The 21655-nt window shown below is 34.3% G+C and overlaps 1 protein-coding gene across 4 annotated transcripts in view; it reads right to left on the bottom strand.

Moving 5' to 3' along the window:
- Positions 1-21655, bottom strand: part of LOC143922430 (uncharacterized) — a 351132-nt gene that overhangs the window by 11962 nt on the left and 317515 nt on the right. For 3 of the 4 annotated variants that reach the window (XM_077445659.1, XM_077445658.1, XM_077445657.1), the window contains exons 4-6: positions 16576-16668; positions 14753-14929; positions 115-247 (exon numbers count right to left, since the gene is read on the bottom strand). In XM_077445659.1, coding sequence (XP_077301785.1) covers positions 115-247; positions 14753-14929; positions 16576-16668 — 403 coding nt within the window. Of the gene's footprint in view, positions 1-114; positions 248-1092; positions 1867-14752; positions 14930-16575; positions 16669-21655 lie in introns of those variants that run through there. The other variant, XM_077445656.1, reaches the window with a different exon arrangement.

Consider the following 21655-nt stretch of genomic DNA (forward strand, 5'->3'; position numbering starts at 1 on the left):
AGGGAATCAGTTTATTTATAATTTATTTTATATTAAATTAAGGATTAAATATTTGTTTGACGTTCTAAAATTGAAAACAATTTAAAATCAGATATGTATATGTATATAGCTTACTTTGGTTATTGTTCAATCTCGTATCTCCATTTTCTTTTTCGACGGGTTCAGCTTCGGCTGCAATCTCCGGAGATGCATCCTTGCACACATCGAAAGCTTGTCCAACGCTTCTCACTATTCTCAGAGCTTGGCTCTGCAAAAAAAAAAAAACATACATAAATCTACAGGCATATAAATATAACGAAACAAACGCAAACAATTATAAAATCAATCAACAAACGCTGTTAATTAAAATGTGTAAGTGTCTTTATATTTGTGGAAGTATTTGTGCAAATGGTTACAGATAAACAGAGCTCTAAACAATGTAAGTTGATGATGAACGAAAGTCAAAATAAAACTTGATATCTTTTAAATAAGATAAAATGAAAACGGTTGATATTTATTATTAGGAAATAATAAAACGAGATTTTAAGTTTTTTATAATACAGTAAATGAGAGTTACTTTCATTACTTTGCTGTACGGATAATATTTTGATTTGGTATTCACTTAAATTACAAGTAATGTGGCTAAAATTCTTATCATTTTTCTTTGAAGAATCAACCTATGAATGGTGTTGTTTTTGTGATTTAGATGTAGATGAAAGAATAGGCTATCAACAGTTAAAATGTCAAAAAAAAAAAGAGTATTGCAAACATGAGAATTACATTGATTTTGCAAATCGATATTCTAATTATATGTATGTACAAAATATGCATTGGGGCTAGATGGAAATGTACATAGAATCATTATAAAAGTTTTCAATAGTCTAAAATTGTAAAAATGAAACTCATAATGTGTAGATTGATTGTACCAACGAACGAGAGAATCACTATGATCATTTTCAGTCGAAGAATAATGATGGTTTATTAAAAGGTGAAATAATTGTTGTACACTAATGGAAAAAATTATACATATGTATATGTATGTGTAGTAGAAGTCGTACACGACACGATAATAAAAATAGGTTAGTAAAAATTGAATATGTTTAATTGAAAAACCTCCAATTCAGTCTCAGACGTGGTTTCTGTGAGTGACGCAACGGCGTCACAGAGCATCTTCTTCACTGTCTCATCATCTTCATTAGGGAGAAAGTGGAAATCGTCGATGTCGGCTTTTTGAAGAGTAGTGACTTCCGGTTCGCGAAACGACAACTTCTTGCGGGGTCGCTCGTTCAGGTCCGGAGACGGAAGTAGTCTGGTTAAATTGCCTCGTTCCAGCGGCACTATTAGATGCGTCTTGGCTTCGCCGGAATCGGACGACGTCCCCGCCACACTTTTCACTTCGCCGTCATTGTTCTCCGAGCTCCTACTAGGACTACTACCCTCGGCTGACAGCAGCCTGTACAGAATGTTGTTGCCCGCAGACTTGGCCCGCTGGAAGTTGGCGTAGCGCTTCATCCTCTGTTTGGTGCACTCGGACGTGGGCTTCAGCATGGTACTGAGATTGCACAAACTTGATAGCAGGCTCGTCTCGTTCTCCGTCTCCTTCACCTTCTCCTTCTCCTTCACTTTCTCCTTGTCCTTCTTGGGCTTGTTCGTGTTGGCCATGTTGGTTCGCAGTTTCCCGCCGTATATACGTTACGGTTGGGACGGGGAAGTTTCGTGGCGACTCTACACCAAGTGGAAGTGGACGAGATGAACCAACCCCGTTTGTCTCCACCCCCCGATCGGAATCCGAGGCCAATTACAACCGCTTTTCCCGGGAAAGTGAACACACACACACACACACACACACGCAACGCAACACAGCCCACCGAACACCTCCTGGCTACTGAGCAATTTCTGACCAAAACCTATATATATTCCCAGTAAAACAGGGATAGGCAAGCTTGCTTGTAAAATTTTCATTAAATCAATTCTACTTTATTTTTCCAATGAATAAAACACATACTAGTGTGTACGTACATATCTTTTATGATATATATATATATTTTTATTTCATGCATAAGCATGCAATTCCCGTTCCCGTTTCAAGTGATGATTGGAGCTAACTATGTAAATCAACTAACGTCTCTTCAAAGCCGAAAGTCTCTTCAAATCAACTAGTAACGTGGCTACCAACAAACACATTTCCTTGACTACACAATAGCGCTTAGCGCTAAATTTTCGCGTTAGTAAAATCTTAATTACGAATATTATTGTTAAAAGGTTTTTTTTACGGTAAGTTTCCCTGACATGCATATGTACAACCACTCCTGAAAGTTTTATCGTAATCGGTTGAGTGGCTTAGGAGCCTATACGAGACAGACAAACAAATTCAATTTTATATATTATATATAGACTAACTGATCCCGGCATGCGTTGCAATGCCACAATAACGCATGTAATTTCCGTTCCCGTTCCCATTTGTACGAAAAATGCAGGCAGCGAACACATTTGAAATTATTCAACTGTTTATTTTACCATAAGAACGTAGGTCACGACGCAAAACCATTTGAAATGATTGCGTTGCAATGCCACTCATTTCCGTTTTTGGGCCATTTTTTACAATAAGCTTCCCGGACATGCATACAACAAATCCTGAATGTTCCATCATAAACGGTTGAGTGGTTTAGGAGATCGCTATTTACGAAACAATCCGTTTACCATCTTCCTCATAACTTTGACGCATTACTACGAATGATTATTAAATTCTATTTTATATATGTATAGATTAAATATGAGTGCTAAAGGTCTGTTCATATCTATCCAGCACGAACCAACAGGAGCAGGTATCCTGCAAGTATGGACAGTATTCTTTGGTACATTCTATATGCACACATTTATACTCCATTCGCACATGCGAATTCACGCGTCCACATCGATTGTACCAAAGAATACTGTCCGTACTTGCAGGATATCTGCCGCTGCCGGTTCGCGCTGGATAGGTATGAACAAACCTTTAGCACTCATATGTAATCTATACATATAAAATTGAATGTATGTCTGTTTGTCTGTCTCGTATAAGCTCCTAAACCACTCAACCGATTAGGATGGAACTTTCAGGATTTGTTGTATGCATGTCCGGGAAGATTACTGTGGAAAAACAAACGGGAAAAAACTCTTAATAATAATATTCGTAATTACGATTTTTTCGACGCTCAAATTTGAAGCGCCATTGTGTAGTCAAGGAAATGTGTAAAGCTCCAACCATCATTTGAAACGGGAACGGGAATTGCATGCGTTATTGTGTCGTTGCAACGCATGCCGAGTTCAGCTAATTACCAATAATTGGGCAATTACATTTGGAGTATTATCAATGTATTATATGTCGATTATTCATTCGGTCGAGATTTTTTTGTTGAACATGTCTGAAATAAACATGTGAACGTTTTTGAAATGCGTTTCTAAATTTACGAAGAAATCAAGTCAACGTCGCTTTGTTTACGACGACGCCAGGCGTCACAGTGACGTCAAAATCTCCTTCTATAAATATACGTAGTATGTATGTATATTCTCAATATTGTCAATGAAAGATTGAATTCTTTTCCGTTTATTTTTAGGCTCGTGAAACGCAAGTTGGCTACCACACCACCACCACCACCACCGACACCACTGGGGCGACTCACTCAGCGACTCACACGGCGACTCACACGAATCACTTTTCAAATGCATGCAACTTTTGCGCAATCAATTATTTATCAATACATTTTCAACTCTTCGGATGCTAAACGGCACAAACTTATGTACATACATATGTATCAGATATACTCGTATGATTGAAATGTATGATGACCCATTAAAAAATAAAATTGATCAGTGGCCTTCAAAACATTCAATTCAAAAGTGCCAAACTAAAATTCGAAGTGGACATTTTGACCAATTGGCATTGGGTGTAATACCCATGTGCATATGTATGAAAGCTCAGTTGTCGAACAGTGGTCGATTCCATATACACATGTAGTCGCAAATCTTCGTTACAATATTTTTAACACATAAAATTTAAGATTTAAGTAAGTTTTCCTGAGGATCGCGATAATGAAGACGTTTTCTACCTAAGCTGATAAGCTGTTTCGTATAAATATTTTTTAGTTTCGAATTTGAGCACACGGAAGCTGCCACTACAGAAAAACCGGTTGCTGGTCGAGCACTTTTGTTCCTCTTCGTCCCTTCACTGACCACCAACAAGCTTTTCCAAACTCTCCTCTCCTCTCCTCTCCTTTTCATGCTATGTATGTGACTGTCTGTCTATCTAATATAATAAAAATAAGAATATAATAAGAGTAAGTTCCCGTTTCAAGGGTAATAAACATAAACCCACTGGTAACGTGGTTACCAACGTACATACACATATCCTTAGCTATACACTGGCACTTCATACTTCAGCGTCGATAAAATCGTAATTACGAATATTATTATCAAGAGGTTTTATCGCGTTTTTTTTTCACAGTAATCTTCCCGGACATGCATACAACAAATCCTGAAAGTTCCATCGTAATTGGATAAGTGGTTTAGGAGCCTATACGAGACAGACAGACAGACAAACACACATTATTTAATTTATTATTTATAATAATAATAACAATAAAATGACCAATGTGACCTGACAGGTCGCCCCAATAAAAATAAAATAAAATAAAAATTCTAATCATTCATCTCATTCAAATAGTCTCGTGTTGAATCTCAAGAACCTAACCAGCTCAGCACCATGACAATTGAACAGCTCCAAATGCTCATCAATCACATCGAGGAACTGGATAGCCTTTACAAGAGACGAGTTATTGAAAGCAGACATTTTCGCAGGAATAGGTTGGAAAAGTAAACGATGACGCAAAGCTCTACCTCATTCAGGTTCCGAAAATTTAAATTAAAATAAAATCGAAGAATTGTCGATTCTTCCCTTTAATACTCCAAAGAAATATTTGGAAACGGCAATAATTCTTCTAGAAGATAGTGGGTCAAAGCCTAGCATACCTTGTAAAAAGGCAGTGGGAAATAAATAGGGGTAATATTTATATTTCTTCATATAAAGGCATTTAAGAAACGTTTTTTGAACCCTTTCTATCAAGAGAGAGAATTTAATTTCAGTGGGACTCCAAATTACAGAGCCAAACTCCAATATGCTCGAGAGAAGCGAACAATAAAGTAACACCATTATTATATCTACATATGTATATACATGGTATTTGACCTATTGTCGTCTTTCAGAAACTGTATAATTGTATTGAAGTAAAGACGAACGCTTAAAGGTGATGCTCAAATTGAATATGCAAATTTTCGCTCAGTTGGCATTAAAATATGTACATACATGAAAATCGACCCATTGAGTAGTCATCGGTATTACAGTAAGTATCGTTGAATAAGATAAGACATACATATGTACATATTTAGAATTTCAGTAGAATCGAAACTATTAAAATTAACCTCCACCGTTCACCTGTGTCACGTCATAGGTGAATATTACATATGTATGAAGGTAAACACACCCAAAGTGTGCAGATACACATAATTGCCTACAAACATACAAACTACATACATATGTATATTGCACGCATGGATGCGAGTTGTTTGGGCAGTTCGGTTAGACTAAAATTAAATTTCGGTTTATTTAAAGCGACGCGTATAGTTTTGCACCGGGTTTATTTATAATACATATATCGCATAATGAAGCCGAGACCTGTGGCGAAAGTTATTGCATTCGACCACCTACATGGTCGACTTGGCGATACCCATTAAGATACCCACAAACCCAATTAGTACTTACACCGACTACCCCTACCCCTACCCCTACTCCTACCGCAGTCGCCCACTTCCATTATTCCAATGAAAAACACATCAAATTTCAGTTGCAAATAAAAGACAACACACGTCGCCAGCTCGAGTGCAAATGCACCTAAAACGTCTACTTGGCCTCCGACTTATTTAAGGTGACCACTTTGGGGAGGGTGAATGAGTTACGGGACACTTTTTTTTGACGATTGACATACATGTAGGTATGTACTACAGCGATTTCCTAGGCATCAGATGCTACTATATGAATACAAATATTCAAGAAAATACAAAAATTCTATTCCGCTCAAATCATGAGCGAGTCAAATCAGAGGACTGTATACCGGAAACGTTAATTTTGTTGCCGTTCCTTTCTTCGATATATATATTGACCAGATTTTACTCGAAGTATTTTAAATCGACAAAATCCAGGTTTCGTATTCTCTAGTTTTCTCATCTGAAACTGGACCAATTTAAAAAAAAATCATCATCGGTATGAGAACGATATTTTATATGTTTGTCTGCTCGTATTTTTTTAAAAATCTTGGACTCTTTTCGTGGGTGTAAAAAAGAGACGATTTTATAGATTTTTGAAAACCACAGAAACATGTCTATGGTAGATATCCATTGCATATTAAAAATAATTTCTCTAGTGGCATAATTGAGGAAGGAAGAAGTGTAATACGTTTGTACGGACAAGGCGCTGGGGTACAGCCCTCTTAAGGGCTGAGGACAACCCTCTGCCATTATACTCAACTATCACAAATTCGTCAATTGTATGACACCATCATTATGACTCCTTCATTGTCACATGGTGTGTAATTAATATTATGAATAAAACGACTAACCAGTAGAGACAAGACACACCTAATTTAATGAATTGCACTATTGATTTGGACCACACCTCACGCACTGACTAACCGAAATTGTATGGCACGTTTCTTTAACACATTCATTGTTTTAAATAAGAGTATATAAATTCGACACCGTTCAAATTTAAGTTAGTCTGTAATCAGCTCTTGTACTGAATATCATAATAATAAATTATTATTTTTATTCAAACCGTTGTCTGCAATTCTTTATTAACGCAATGAGGTTGTATCTCCCTATATACCGAGATGAGTGGACAAGTGCCAATAATAAAAGATACATGAATGAGCACATATAAAGATTCGTACAATATCGGATTGGTGTCGATAAGTGGAAACTATCTACTTACATAATTATGTATGCAGGAAAAAGTTTTACACTTGATTATCGTAAAATTATATTATTTTGGTATTTATTTAGTGATGGTGCCGCTATTATATGTACAAAAATTTGGAAGATTGTCTCCAGCACGCCAGCAACTAATTACATATATATAATCTGTATACGATAAAATATCAACAAGCTATTATAAAATTTAAAATAAATTGAAAGCGATCAAGATCATGCGGCATGCCAATATGTCCTCTATATGAAGTCTTACATCACTGATATCACATCACATCAAGCGCCTAAGAATTGCGAATACCTTATTGAGTGTTCTATTATCTAATGATTATGATATGGTGACCCTACGTACAATATGTTGTTGCGTTATTGAAACAAGTCTCACAATTCAGGTGTTCCAGACAGAAGTGCATTTTTTTTTGTTCGATTATTTTTGAGCTCGAAGCGAGCAGCACGTGGTCTGCTCATTTTTTTTTTACATCATATCTTTTTCATTTTGCCACTGTGATTTGTATAATACTTTTACAGAAACGTACATACATACGAAGTATATTCAATAGATCAAGTATTGTGATTGTGAGAAAGTTCAAACTGAAGTTTTTGATATTTTTCCATACATTACATATTGTATGTACTTATGTGGGTACAATAATTTGTAGATATGAAAAATGTATTATTCCCCAAAGCCGTTCAATGTACCGAACTGAGATTTTTGGAGTTAAAACGATTTTGACATACTTTATTGTATAATAATCTTGCTAAAGCCAAAGTTTTGTATAGAGTTTCATAAACAAACTCAAATTAATCTTGCCGATAAATATGTATGTGATTTATCTTTCGATTTGAATTAATTCTGACTTGGAAAATAAAATATCGCACTGGGTTAATAAATTGTCAATTAGTTTACATTGATATTTATACAATTTATTGCTCATGTGTAATTTAATCTTTAAGTAGAACTTGTTACAATATCGACAGTAACAAGAAGGTATTCTAACAAGAAGGTAATAAAAAATAAAAAAAAGTAAAAAGGATTGTGTCGTTTGACTGACGTTTGGGTCGAGGCGTGCGAGCAAAATCAAACAAAGTATCCGTAATGGTGCTTTTTCGGTGTGCACGAACGATGTACATACATACCTACATACACATATGTACATATGTAGGGGAAGAGAGTGCATACTCATAAACCGGTTGTGTTGGTTGAAATCGCGTAAATATGAGGTACTGCAGTCCAGTAATTCATCCTTGTAGCTTTAGCGGGTAAACTCGCAACAAAGGAATACAAGAAAATAGTAGGTACATATGTATGTACACAGTACTTAAGAATGAAATTGGTAATTGAAACGCTTTTGCTCATTTTGAAAAGTGTATTCAAATTCAAATTCAAATTCTAATTCGACGTATGCCATAATTGTCGAGTAAACGAACCGGGACATTTGGGAATTGAACGATAGGTGGTAGAATTAAAAATCAACAAACTTGTAGTTTTATTTACATACTCGTAGCTAGCGAGTTGCCTAAGTAGACTATGCTAGATGTTTATAACACTTTTTTTATTTTTATTTTGGCATCGTATAGGAAAAACGTGACAACTCGAAAACAAAAGCTTGAATTTGGCGCACCTCCCCCCTTCATGAATCAAATTTAAACTTTTTTATTATGATTTTTTTATAAACAACTAGCTGAACCTGGCATGCGTTGCAATGCCACAATAACGTATGTAATTCCCGTTCCCATTTGTCAGAAAAACGCAGGCAGCGAATACATTTGAAATCATTGCGTTGCAATGACACTCAGTCCTGTTTTTCCCGTTTCCGTTCCGTTTTTGGGGGATTTTTTTCACAGTAATATTCCCGGACATGCATACAACAAATCCTGAAAGTTCCATCGTAATCGGTTCAGTGGTTTAGGAGCCTATTAGAGACACAGACAGACATTCAATTTTATATATACATATATACTAGCTGAGCCCGGCATGCGTTGCAATGCCACAATAACGCATGAAATTCTCGTTCCCGTTTCAAGTGATGGTTGGAGCCATGTCGTCATAAACCAATGCTACACTAACGTATGCAATTCCCGTTTTTGTTCCCGTTCCCATTTGTCCCCGTTCCCATTTAAAAAAAATTCAGTCTGATTCAGGTAGTGGTTTGGGAGATAATTGAATTCAAAAACTTAAAAAAAGAGGACACCTATAAGGGGAGGTACCATTTCCGGTCAACTTAAAAATTTGAAAAAAATTTAAGTTGTGTCGATAAGAATTTCAGTAACCGATACTAAGTTTCAGTTTGATAGGACTAACGGTGTTTAAAATATCTCCAAAATACACACACACACAGACACACACACACACACACATTTTTTCTAGATCATGAAAACGTGATCAGTGATCGATTCTGAGTTCGAATCAGTCAAAATCTCGAGTTCGAATTTTCGTGTGATCACAAAACTTCATCTATTGTTACTACGTACATAGATAAAGTAAAAAATCATACATCGTCTGAAAATAATGTTTTAGTCATGCCTTGACAAATAAAATAAAAATAATTTCTTAAGTATAATATGCCTATGATTGTACATACATGTGTTAATTATGATTAATAAAAAAAAAATCATAATTTTAAGCATTTATTCGTCTTGTGAAGGTAGATATTTTAGTTGAAAAGTTTTTTTTTTTTAATATTAAAGTTTATTATTTATTACATGAAAAATTATTATTTAGAATGATATTTGATAGATTGAATATTGCAAATTTATTATTCAGAAAGTCAAAGGTGATACTTTAAAAGTCGTCAATAATCCTAAAAATCTAAATATTATATGATAATTGTGTTGTGTTACCTTGCTTTCAATTAAAAGCACACACAAATAACTCGGTCTATCGTGAACCATTAGAAGATCGTAAATAGCTTTTGACTATTTAAAGTTGCTGCTTATTAGAAAATTCTGTATGCTATCTTTTTATAATTTGCTATTTTTATCTTTTGTCATATTTAATGTAATGATTAAACAAAGAGCTAATTAATTATAAAAGGTGTAATTTTTTATTGAAAATGTGTATTTTTCACGCTTTTAATGATTCAGAAAACAATAAAAAATGTATTTTCAAAAAGTTCATATCTCGGTTGTTCACCTTCATATAATTATTTTTATTTCCATGAGTGTGGATAAATAAAACCTGCACTCATTCGTACTGCACTCAAAATTCAACCGCCTAAAATACATTCCGCGCGTCTTCTTCACTCACCTTTCCTAGATATGAAAATAAAAAAAACAGATTTTTGATAAATAGAGCTGAATTCGCCATTGTCTGATCTTATCTAGGGTTCCCATTTGTTGGAAAAACGCAGGCAGCGTATACATTTGAAATTATTGCGTTGTAATGACACTCGTTCCCGTTTCCGATCCCGTGAAAATCCTGAAAGTTCCATCGTAATCGGTTCAGTGGTTTAGGAGAGTATTCGAGACAGACAGATAGAAATATATATATATATATATATATATATATATATATATATATATATATATATACATATGTAGATATGAGGAGAAAGCTCTCTCAACCAGTTCAGTGGTAGTAAACGGCGACAGAAATTTAGGCGCTATGCCAGAAAGCTGTTCATATTCTTCACTAATACCTAGCCAAAAATGAATAATCTTATTTGTTTTGAATTCAGTTTTAAAATGCTATAATTTGAAAGTTCAAACAAGTTCTCCATTTCCTTGATTAATAATTACGTAGCTGTCCGAAAATTTTCATTATCAAAGGGGTTTGAAATCCAATTGTTTGCCTCTTAAGGTTTGGGGTAGCACTGCGTAAAAGACGATTTCAGCTGTATTAAATGTTCAATTATTTTTTCGCATATATCCCGAGACATACGAATCTTGTTTTCAGATTAGAAATTATGTACAGTTTCAAATACTTCAGTTTGATCATTTTCGATACATATATTCCAAAAATCTAATTTTCTAATAATATTTTCAACATTAAAGATCGTTATGGAGCTGTTTTCAAGTGTCAAATTCAAGTTATTTATTTATTGGAGCGCTAACGCGGCAAATTTAAAAATGCACTCCAAAATCCAAGCCGGATCCGAGGAAAACTTATCGATCGCCAGATTTTCGATCATCGACCGTACATATTGACATCGACTATGATTAATTAAGATAATGTTTATTGATTATATACAAAAAAAATATATTTTTATGGTTGTAAATCATTCATTCCTGCATGTCCGCCATCGCGTACCACAGGTGTATAGTAGGAGTATAGTGCCGATGCGATGCGATGCGTTCGTGCATTTTCGCGCCGTGCCACACAATGTGCAGTGCGATGCAAAAATGCGCATACGGCGAAATGCGCGACGACTGACACTCGGTCAGTCGGTCAGTCGTCGGCGAGTAGTCGTAGCCTTAGCTGTAGCTGTAGGTGTGTGCCATTAGATAGTGACTACAACGACCACTTCAACTCTTCAATCAAATCAACTGCGATGAGTGAAACATCAACCGCTGCTACTGCTACTGTTGCTGCTGCAGCTGCTGCCGCCGCTGCTGCTGCTGCTGCAGCCGCTGCTGCCGCTGCTGCCGCCGCTGCCGCTGCTGCTGCTGCTGCTGCTGCTGCTGCAGCTGCTGGTGTTGCCGCTGCTGCTGCTGCTCCTGCTACTGCTACTGCTGATCTCGTGAAACCATTAAGTAAGGTGGACAACCACCGCATTTTCATTGAGCGTGAAAAATACTCACCCCACCTGTGGTCCGATAAAGTTTTAAAAGAATCATGCGCTGATTTATATTTCCCACTCGAATGTCTCACCCGTCCGGTGCAACGGAACGCTTGGGTGCACTTTTTAAATCTGTGGATGCAAGGGATCTTCTCCGAATGTAAAAGTTTATCAAATGTGGTGTTCGGCGCCATCGCCACCTTCCCACATCTCCAAGACGACGCCACCGACAAAACTTTTTGGCCTGCGGATTTTTATAATGAAGGTGCCTTCTTTGGTGAGGATTCGGAGGATGAACCAATCCATCCGGAGGAAGGATCAGTGGACCACACCGGACTCGCCGTCAATGTAAACGCTGCCATGAGACGTCTCAGAGACTTTGCGGCTTCTATCCTGAAGACTCCCGTTTGTGAAGCTCAAACACGCGACGAATGGAAGATTCGCAAGCTGTGCGGATTCCTGGCTCTCACTCTGCTCAGGTCTTTCGGTGTCAACACACAGCAATTGGCACACAGCTTTCAAAGTCGCGCTTACAAAATAATGATGCGGGATTTGACAGAATGCCCCAGGATAAAGTCCTGTTATTTGACTCCTTGCTCTGGATGTTTGAAGTTTGTCAACATGTGCTTTTTTCATTCGCGCGACACCAAAATGTTGCGCAAGCTGGTCAACCATTGCTGTTCTCTGACAACACGAGATGACAAAACGAGAATAATTCTACTGAGGACGTTCATGGAAGATATCGCTTTCAAGGGGATGGGGATCATCTCGCTGCTTCGCAATATCACCGATCATTTCGGATGCACTTGGAGGGAGGTGAGAGAGTTGACCCAGTTCAACTGGACGGTCGATTCCTGGGATGCCGTGGCCAAATACATGGCCGACTATCAAGACAACGAGGACGCCGCAGAGCTGACTTATCCTTGGGCCAAGATGATAAGCCAAAGCTATCTCATGAGCTATCAATGCAAGAAACATCTTGATCTCGCCACTATCTTTGCGGTGGTCGTCGAAAAAATCAAAGGAAATTCTAATATATGGAAAGCGCCATGGGCCGAAAAACTTCTTATCTCCGAAGACTTCAAAAATATCGGATGGGCTGTGTTTGATGAGCTCAATCAATCAAGGGGCCGCAACTGATCATGATATCAATCGTCTATATTAATTTTTTGCACCTTCTCTTTTTTATACAATGTATAATCTGTATGCACTCACCTATGTATGTACTGCTTCTATGATCCTTAATAAAAAGTAGCATTGAATTTTTGATGTAGCATTGAATTTTATTTCTCCCGCCATATTTCCCGATTTTCATCCATACAATAAATCTACATATGTACATACTATGTGCATGTTAAACTTTTTTATAAAGAAGTTTCATATTTAATTTTTTACATTTTCAGCATTGCACTACCATGAAATTGACAGCAGTTGCATTTTTACACACACACACACACACACACACACACACACACACACACACTTTTTATTGGATTACATTTACAATATATAACACATATGTACATAGGTAGAGAATATAAGCTGCAACGATAGCTGCAGCTATCGTAAGGGTATTTTGTACTTTATGGTACTTTTGCCAAGTCTGATGGTTATTGTCGAGAAAGGTATATTTACTCGATTTATTTTCACAAATATGTCTATGATATAGTTCGACGTAAGCTCTTCATGGAATATATATCTAATATGTTTGGAATTTGACTGACAAAAAACCAAGTTTGAATAAAAAAATTCAATTTAAAATTTTTTTAAATGAAAATTGTTAAACAATTTTTTTTTACTAACAAATGATTACATTTACTTAAATATGACATCTGGTGAGTGTGCAACAATAAGCTAATATTACATGTACATACGTACATATATTGCTTATTGATATTAAACTTTTTTATAAAGAAGTTTCATATTTATTTTTTTATATAATCAGCGTTGAACATATCGAATACGCTCCCACGAAACATGAAAATGTGAACTGTTGCATTTTTTACACACCTTTACAATTCACATGCATAAATATGACACCTATAGTGATTGTGCAACGATACGCATATTATATGTATGTACATACGAGTATATTATTTATCTATAATAATTATCAGAATTATGTACATAATCACACATTTATTATTATTATTAAACGGGGTGCATTTCAGATCGATGCAAATATTGTAGGAAGTATTGGAAGAGTTCAATTATGTAGAAGCCACAAGGAATTTTACAAGAAAAAAATACAGCACCCCGAAATGTTATTTAAGTATTGGAGCGCTAACGCGGTAAATTTAAAAATGCACTTCAAAATACATGCCGGATCAGAAGAAAACGTATCGCTTGCCAGATTTTGGATCATCGACTGTACATATTGACGCCGACTATGATTAATTAAGATTTATTAATTAATTTTAATTTTAAGGTCTATTAATTACATATATAAAAAATATTTCTATTTTTATGATTGTAAATACACGGATTGGGAGCCGATGATCTATCGTATGGTCAATCACGTATAAACTTGAGTCAGTCGATTCTTCAGTAAGAAGAGAAAAGTTCCCCATTTAAATATTCGAGAGTCTAGTATACAAACAAATACATAAATGATGATGATTTTGGCGAATGTTTTCGATGAGCGCTATGCGTCTGACGTGTTACAGGCGACAACTTCTTATTTTTTTTTTATTTACGTATGTACCTATATATGTATATACCTATACATAGTAACATTTTCCTTTTGACCGTTGTTTTTTATTCACGCGAAGAAAGCATTTTATAGAAGTGGAAGAAGAAGAAGAAAAGGAAGAAGAAGCACTTTTCGGGCCAATTGCCCCGTCACTATCGGCTGAATCGATTCGCGTCAAAGGCTTGTTTGTACGAGCGGAAAACGATTCAACAGATGTGTTGATCTTCAATAAGGGGTCTTAAAAGCTAAAATTGAATTGCGAACGGCTACGGAAAACGAATCTCCTGTTTGCTTCGTGTGTTTGTGTGTGTGTGTGTGTGTGCTTTTTTTCGATAATTTAACTCACCTTTTTGTTGGTTTTGAAGACGTTGCAGTTAAAAACGCTGCTGATGTTGTCTCTGGTGATGTATGAGAATATTTTCAAATCGCTGCTGTCGTGCGACACGTAGAATATCCTGTAGATTGGATGATGCATCAGTTGCAGAGGATCACTGTCTAGGTCTTGAAATTTTAGGAATTTTCTCTGGAAAAGATTAGCATAATATGTACATATACATAATGTCTGTATTACATATAATAATAAATGTTATATTTAATACAAAATCACTTGTTTTTCATTCGATTTCAAGGCAAAAATTTAACGTTTTCAATCAGAGAAATGTTATGTATAATAATAGAAGTGGCTTTAGCCGTTATATTGTTGTCAAGTGACGATTGTCCACAGACAATCCTAAATAATTTTAGCATCAGTCGTATTTGATGCTTGGTGGTCGACGTACATACATATGTATGTACCGATAAAAACTTCTCTGGGCCCTTAAGAGGGCTGTACACCCGAAACCTTAATTTTGTTGCCGTTCCTTTCTTCGATATATATATTAACTATTAAGTGAGTGCGACAGTTGCGCTTCGACCAGATAATACGTATATTAAATCGACAAAATCGAGGTTTCGTATTCTCCAATTTTCTTATCTGAAACTGGACCAATTTAAACAAAATTTCATCATCGATATGAGAAAGATATTTTCTATGCAACTAAGTGCGTATTTTTTTTTAAATCGACCGTTAAATAAGCACGCTGGACTCTTTTCGTCGGTGTAAAAAAGAGACGATTTTATAGACGTTTGGCGGCTCCTAGTTCCTATAAAAAATAACTAATCAAAAAAATAAAAGCACAGATGCATGCCAATGGTGGATAATTCAACTCTAGTGCCATAATTGAGGAAGAGAGAAGTGTAATACGTTTGTATGGACAAGGCGCTGGACAAGGCGCTGCTCTCTTAAGTGCAATGGGCATGTGCATTGTTAAAAATTGCACGACGCATTCATGAAAACACACAAATAAACAACATGGGATACATTTTTATAAGTAAATTGATCATTTAAGAGGGCTGTACACCTGAAACCTTAATTTTGTTACCGTTCCTTTCTTCGATATATATATTGAGTGTATGTATATATTGAGTGAATGCGACAATATATATCAATATATATATATTGAGTGAATGCGACAGTTGCGCTTCGACCAGATAAAACGTATTTTAAATTGACAAAATCGAGGTTTCGTATTCTACTATTTTCTCATCCAAAGCTGGACCAATTTTTAAAAAAATTTCATCATCGGTATGAGAAAGATACTTTCTGTGCATCTATCGGCGTATTTTTTTTAAATCGACCGTTAAATAAGCACGCTGGACTCGTTTCGTGGGTGTAAAAAAGAGGCGATTTTATAGATGTTTGGCGGCTCCTAGCTCATATAAAAAATAATTAATCAAAAAAATAAAACGATAGATGCACCCCAATGGTGGATATCCATAGCATATTAAAAAATAATTTCTCTAGTGCCATAATTGAGGAAGGGAGAAGTATAGTACGTTTGTATGGACAAGGCGCTGCTGTCCAGCCCTCTTAAGTAACATATTATTCGATTAACATCGTAGTTTGACAGTTTTTAAAAGTGTCATGGCGATCGTCGGCATTCTAAATAACATTTCAGGGGTGGCACCAGATAAATGTAAAAATTATTTTTAAATAAATGTAAAAACATTTTTCGTGTTGGTGCCGAATAATCAATTATTTAATTAATATAAACTAAATTATAAAAAAAAAATCATATTTACAGTTTCCATATACATGGGTAAATAAGTAATATGTAATGTTTAACTTACTCTTTTCTTTCGCTTGAGCGTAACCCGAACTCCGTCCACGGATATTTGTATGATGACCTTTTTCTTTTTGACCCCCTCTGCTTTGAATTCGTACTGAAACAACATTCAAAATAAATTCAATACTAGGCATGATTTGGGATTATAATGAGGGCTACAATATAAATATATGAGACGAAAAGGTAGTTCATTTTACATATTGTAAATAAGCGCGGCTTATAACCTTTTTTGACTCGCGTACTATTCATACTTAGCGTACATTGCGCTAAATTTTACCACCATATAAAAACGATTGTATTACATGAAATTTGTTTTGCAAGTGTAATTACATATGTATATAGTATTTGGGTGACCGTGAAAAAGTCGAAAATATTCGTTTATCATGCATACATATGAAACACGGTTAGTATACATATATATATATATATATATATATATATATATATATATATATATATATATATATATATATATATATATATATATATATATATATATATATATATATTTTATTTATTTTATTTTTACATATATACCAGGAAGGCCTTACAGGTAAATCCCAATGCGCCTTCCTGGCCAATTACAAATACAAATGCAGCATTTTTTTATTATAAGTCGTTGAATTGCGAGACACTGAAAAAACTCGCAAATTAACGAGACATCTATGAATTGTACATAAATTTTTATTGTACATCCATCAAATTTCAAATAGTGGTGACATAGTAGGTAGGAAGGATTTTTAGCCAATTTTTTTTTTCCGGGAACCATTCCAACAATGAAATCAGAGAAAATTGGCAAACTCTGATAGGAAACGATCAACATGGAGTCACAAATCCAGGTCTGACCAACAGCATACTCTGAAAAATTCATTTTCATTCAGGGATAGAACCCGGCACCTTCTTGACGGTAAGCAGAAGCTTAACGTCCGAGCTATGCTGCTGGCTATATATATATATATATATATATATATATATATATATATATATATATTTCATCAGTGGCGTGCGGTAAAAGTATCTCTCCCCCCGTGGTACATCCTCACTTAATTTGCGCGAGCAGGATAAAACAGGAACAAGAGGAACAGGCTTTTCCTCCCGTATCCTGCGCGCGCACATTAAACAAGGCTGTATGTCAAAAATAGAGATAATTTCACCGCATGCCACTGATGAAAACACCACTCGGGGACCAAAGATTAAGTCCCCCTGCTCTATGCTCAATATTAGCAATATTGGTTCGCGAGCCGGCGACCAGACTATGACAACGCACTTTCCTTCCCATCTACAATCTACCCACAATATACTCTCTACATACGCTGATGATGTGAAACTAAAATATTTTCGAGTGATTAAATTTAATATTATATGTACATACATATGTATATCAACATAAAATAAATAATATATAACTTTACAAAAATAATATTGAAAATAAATCCCAATTATCCAGACTTTTTATTGTTCTAGGTGATATGGACTACGGTGAAATCTATTATATTGTTGCGTAGGGGTGGGTGGAAGATCCAAGTAAAAGGCCAAAGTCGTTTTACAGCATTTATTGGTGATTAAGGAGATACACGCACTGCTGGTGCTCCGTCCAGAATGTCTTGATATCGCCTAAGAACCGCCTTATAACGGACAGGTCTCTCAGGACATCTTCGACGTCTGGTTTGTTTACCTATTGTTATGGTCACGTGCTAGATGTGCCACGGAAGTCAGTCCCACGCTGCCGCTGCGGGTTCTGAGAACTCTACCGGAATGCGACCGAGTTGCCGTACATAAAAATTTAGTTTACATAAAAATGTCTTTAAAACGGCACGCCACTGATACATACATATGTACATACATATATAACAAAATGTCTATACCCTTCAGGTATAAACACAGATTACCTGAACACAATCTGCTTTAGATCATCAACTTTAAAGAGTACATATTTAATTAATATTATGTATGAGATGTATTATTAGCATTTATAAGAATTGTAAATAGGTTTTTAAAAGCTCTTTTTCCTATTATGCTGTACATTAACATTACAATAATATAATACTATGATTACTAACAAAATGAAATTAAAATTGTAAAATAGAAAATGATCAGTAGATCAGTAGCTATTAAAATAGATATACATACATAAGATGTATTGTGAACATAATTTAGTAATAATGAAAAGCATTTAAAAATCAAAATCAAATACATATACATGTAGTTTGATTTTAGTACATAGGTGTGTTTATTAATTGTTGGCGAAGGACAAACACGCGGCTTAAAACGGACAGTTGAAGTTCAACAGTTGGTGGTTTGTGGGCCGTTTGGGGAATTCGACCGGAATTCAATTCAAATTCAGTCTCGTCTCATCCACTTTCATGTTGATATTGTTTGATTGAAAACTATTTTCGGCGACGATCATTCATTTATTTCATGATATATTTTGCTAACAAAGAAATCGATTGTATGTACATATGTGTAAATTCACAGTAGGAATTAATTTGGAGCGTTCGAATTTCTAAGTTCCAGGATGATTAAAAATCACATAATTTAAATATTAAGGAATTTTTCAGAATTTAAATCGAGAAAAGTTAAAATCTGATCGAACTAACATTTACATATTTTCATTGATTATGTACTTTTAATCAGGGTCGCCGAGAGGATTCCCGGGCTTTGGCAAAAACTATTCCAGACCCTATGACAAACTTAAAAAAAAGATCTTATTGATACATTTTTAATATGCGGAATATTCTATCAGAACTATTAGAAAAATGATACCTATATGTTTTTTTAAATTAATTTTATGATTTCACATGGATACAAATTATGTATGTGTGTATCGGAAAATAATATACATTTAGCATTAAATAAATACATACATGTATTTCTATGTAGAATAATATAAAATATCAATATCGGTCAGTCGGACATCCTGAAACAGGCCCCTCGAAGTAGTCCGGGCCCTAGAAATTTACCCCGGGAGGGCCCTTCTCCTCAGCCCTGCTTTTAATCGAATATTTATTAAAGATTCTTTACATCGTTGTCATCTCTACAATATTATTGACGAAATCATAAAATAGTATTTTGATACACATTGTACATATTAAAGGCAAATGTAAATAGAAACAATTGTATTTGTGAAGAGCAATCTGCTTACGGGGGAAAATATTCAATAGAGACAGCCACACAATTAGTAAATATAATGATCTGTAATATCAAATTGACTGGATTCTTTGGATATTAGTACAAATATCATATACATATATTGTCTATCATATCTTTGAAAGAGCTTTCGAGATTATGTAGAGACTTCTTATTAAATAAATTAAGTATGTATACATACACGGCAGGCCACAAGAAGTTTAAAGTACAACATACATATATTTTGTATATCCCTGGATCAAAATTGGGACTGTTGTTATTTGTATTACATTCATATACATATATATATATATATATATATATATATATATATATATATATATATATATATATATATATATATATATATATATATATATAAATGACAAAGTCAAAGAAGTTAATAAATGTAAAATACTAGTAATACATTAATGTGTATGTATATAGTTAATGACACTAATGTAAAAATAAAAACAACAAATATATTAAATTTGGAACTTTAAGCCTTTGGAACAAGGCTTTAGTAAAAATACATCTAAAAGTAATTATTCATAAAACTAATGCTATGATAGTTAATTCTAGATACACAAATTTATAACGTCGGTTTAAAGATACATGTATTCGAGATTTAAAACAATAGAATTAGTCAAATAAAATAAAATTACATGTTGAATTATTTACAGTAAAAGAAGTAGACAAGAAAGTAATACTCTGTATGTTAAGAAAAAATCTGTCAAGGAATAAAAAATCATAATATACAAGTGCAATTGTACGACTCTTGTGCAATTTTGGTCTGTTTTAAGCTTAATGAATATGTCAATTAAAGATAGGTTAAAAAAAACACAGAATAGTGCCACAAGGAGTGTCTTATATACAGACATTACTAACTGCCCAACCCGTAGATTCTATGAGAGAATCACTAATAACCATACTAACACACTTGTCAAGAGTCTCGGTGATTACAAGATTACAACAAAATGTCTATACCCTTCAGGTATAACACACAGATTACTTAACACACAATCTGCTTTAGGTCATCGACTTTAGAGAGTCTTTTATTAATATTATGTATTATATGTTTTATGAGTATTTATAAGAATTGTAAATAGGTTTTTGAGCTCTTTTTCCTATTACGCTATACATATTAACATTAGAATAATATATTAATATGATTACTAACAAAATTAAATAAAAATTGTAAAATAGAAAATGATCAGTAGATCAGTAGCTATCAAAATAGATATAAAATGTATTTTGAACATAATTTAGTCATAATAAAAAGCATTTAAAAATCAAATATACATATGTACATGTAAATATCATATTTATACATGAATTCAATTGAATAAATGTCAGTGATACTATAATAATATGTTTAAAATAACATAAATTAGATGAAAACATATCACCTAAATATAATATTACATTTTTTACACAACTGTAGCACTAGAGGTTAGTGAGAGTTGATAAGTTGAGTTGTAAACTAAATGTTTTTGGTATGGAGGAGTTGTTTTAGTTCAATTAATGATTAATTTTTGGTAGCTGTAAAACAGCACCTATGTTAAATAGTTAAGCCTACATAGTTCTTTTTCCATTTTATTATTTGTAAATACAATATGAATGTACATAAATATTATCATTTGTATAATTAAATAATTATACATATGTATACACTATTTTTATATTACTGTTTTCTGATAAATGTCATTTCATATTATTATTTTCTATGTATTATGTTAGCTTTAAATTGCACATATATATTTATATGAAATATGTATATATTTCATAAACTGTGCTACTGAGTATTGAGATTGATCTTTATTTTTTAATTAAGTGATATTTAAAAGAAAAAATTGAATAAATTGAATTCTAAAATGAAATGAAAATGAAAATTTTTAAATAGAATTAGTGAATTGTCTCCTGTCTCCACTAATGATATTGATACAATTATTAAAAGT

The sequence above is a fragment of the Arctopsyche grandis genome, chromosome 2 (assembly GCF_051622035.1).
Source record: "Arctopsyche grandis isolate Sample6627 chromosome 2, ASM5162203v2, whole genome shotgun sequence".
Taxonomy (NCBI): domain Eukaryota; kingdom Metazoa; phylum Arthropoda; class Insecta; order Trichoptera; family Hydropsychidae; genus Arctopsyche; species Arctopsyche grandis.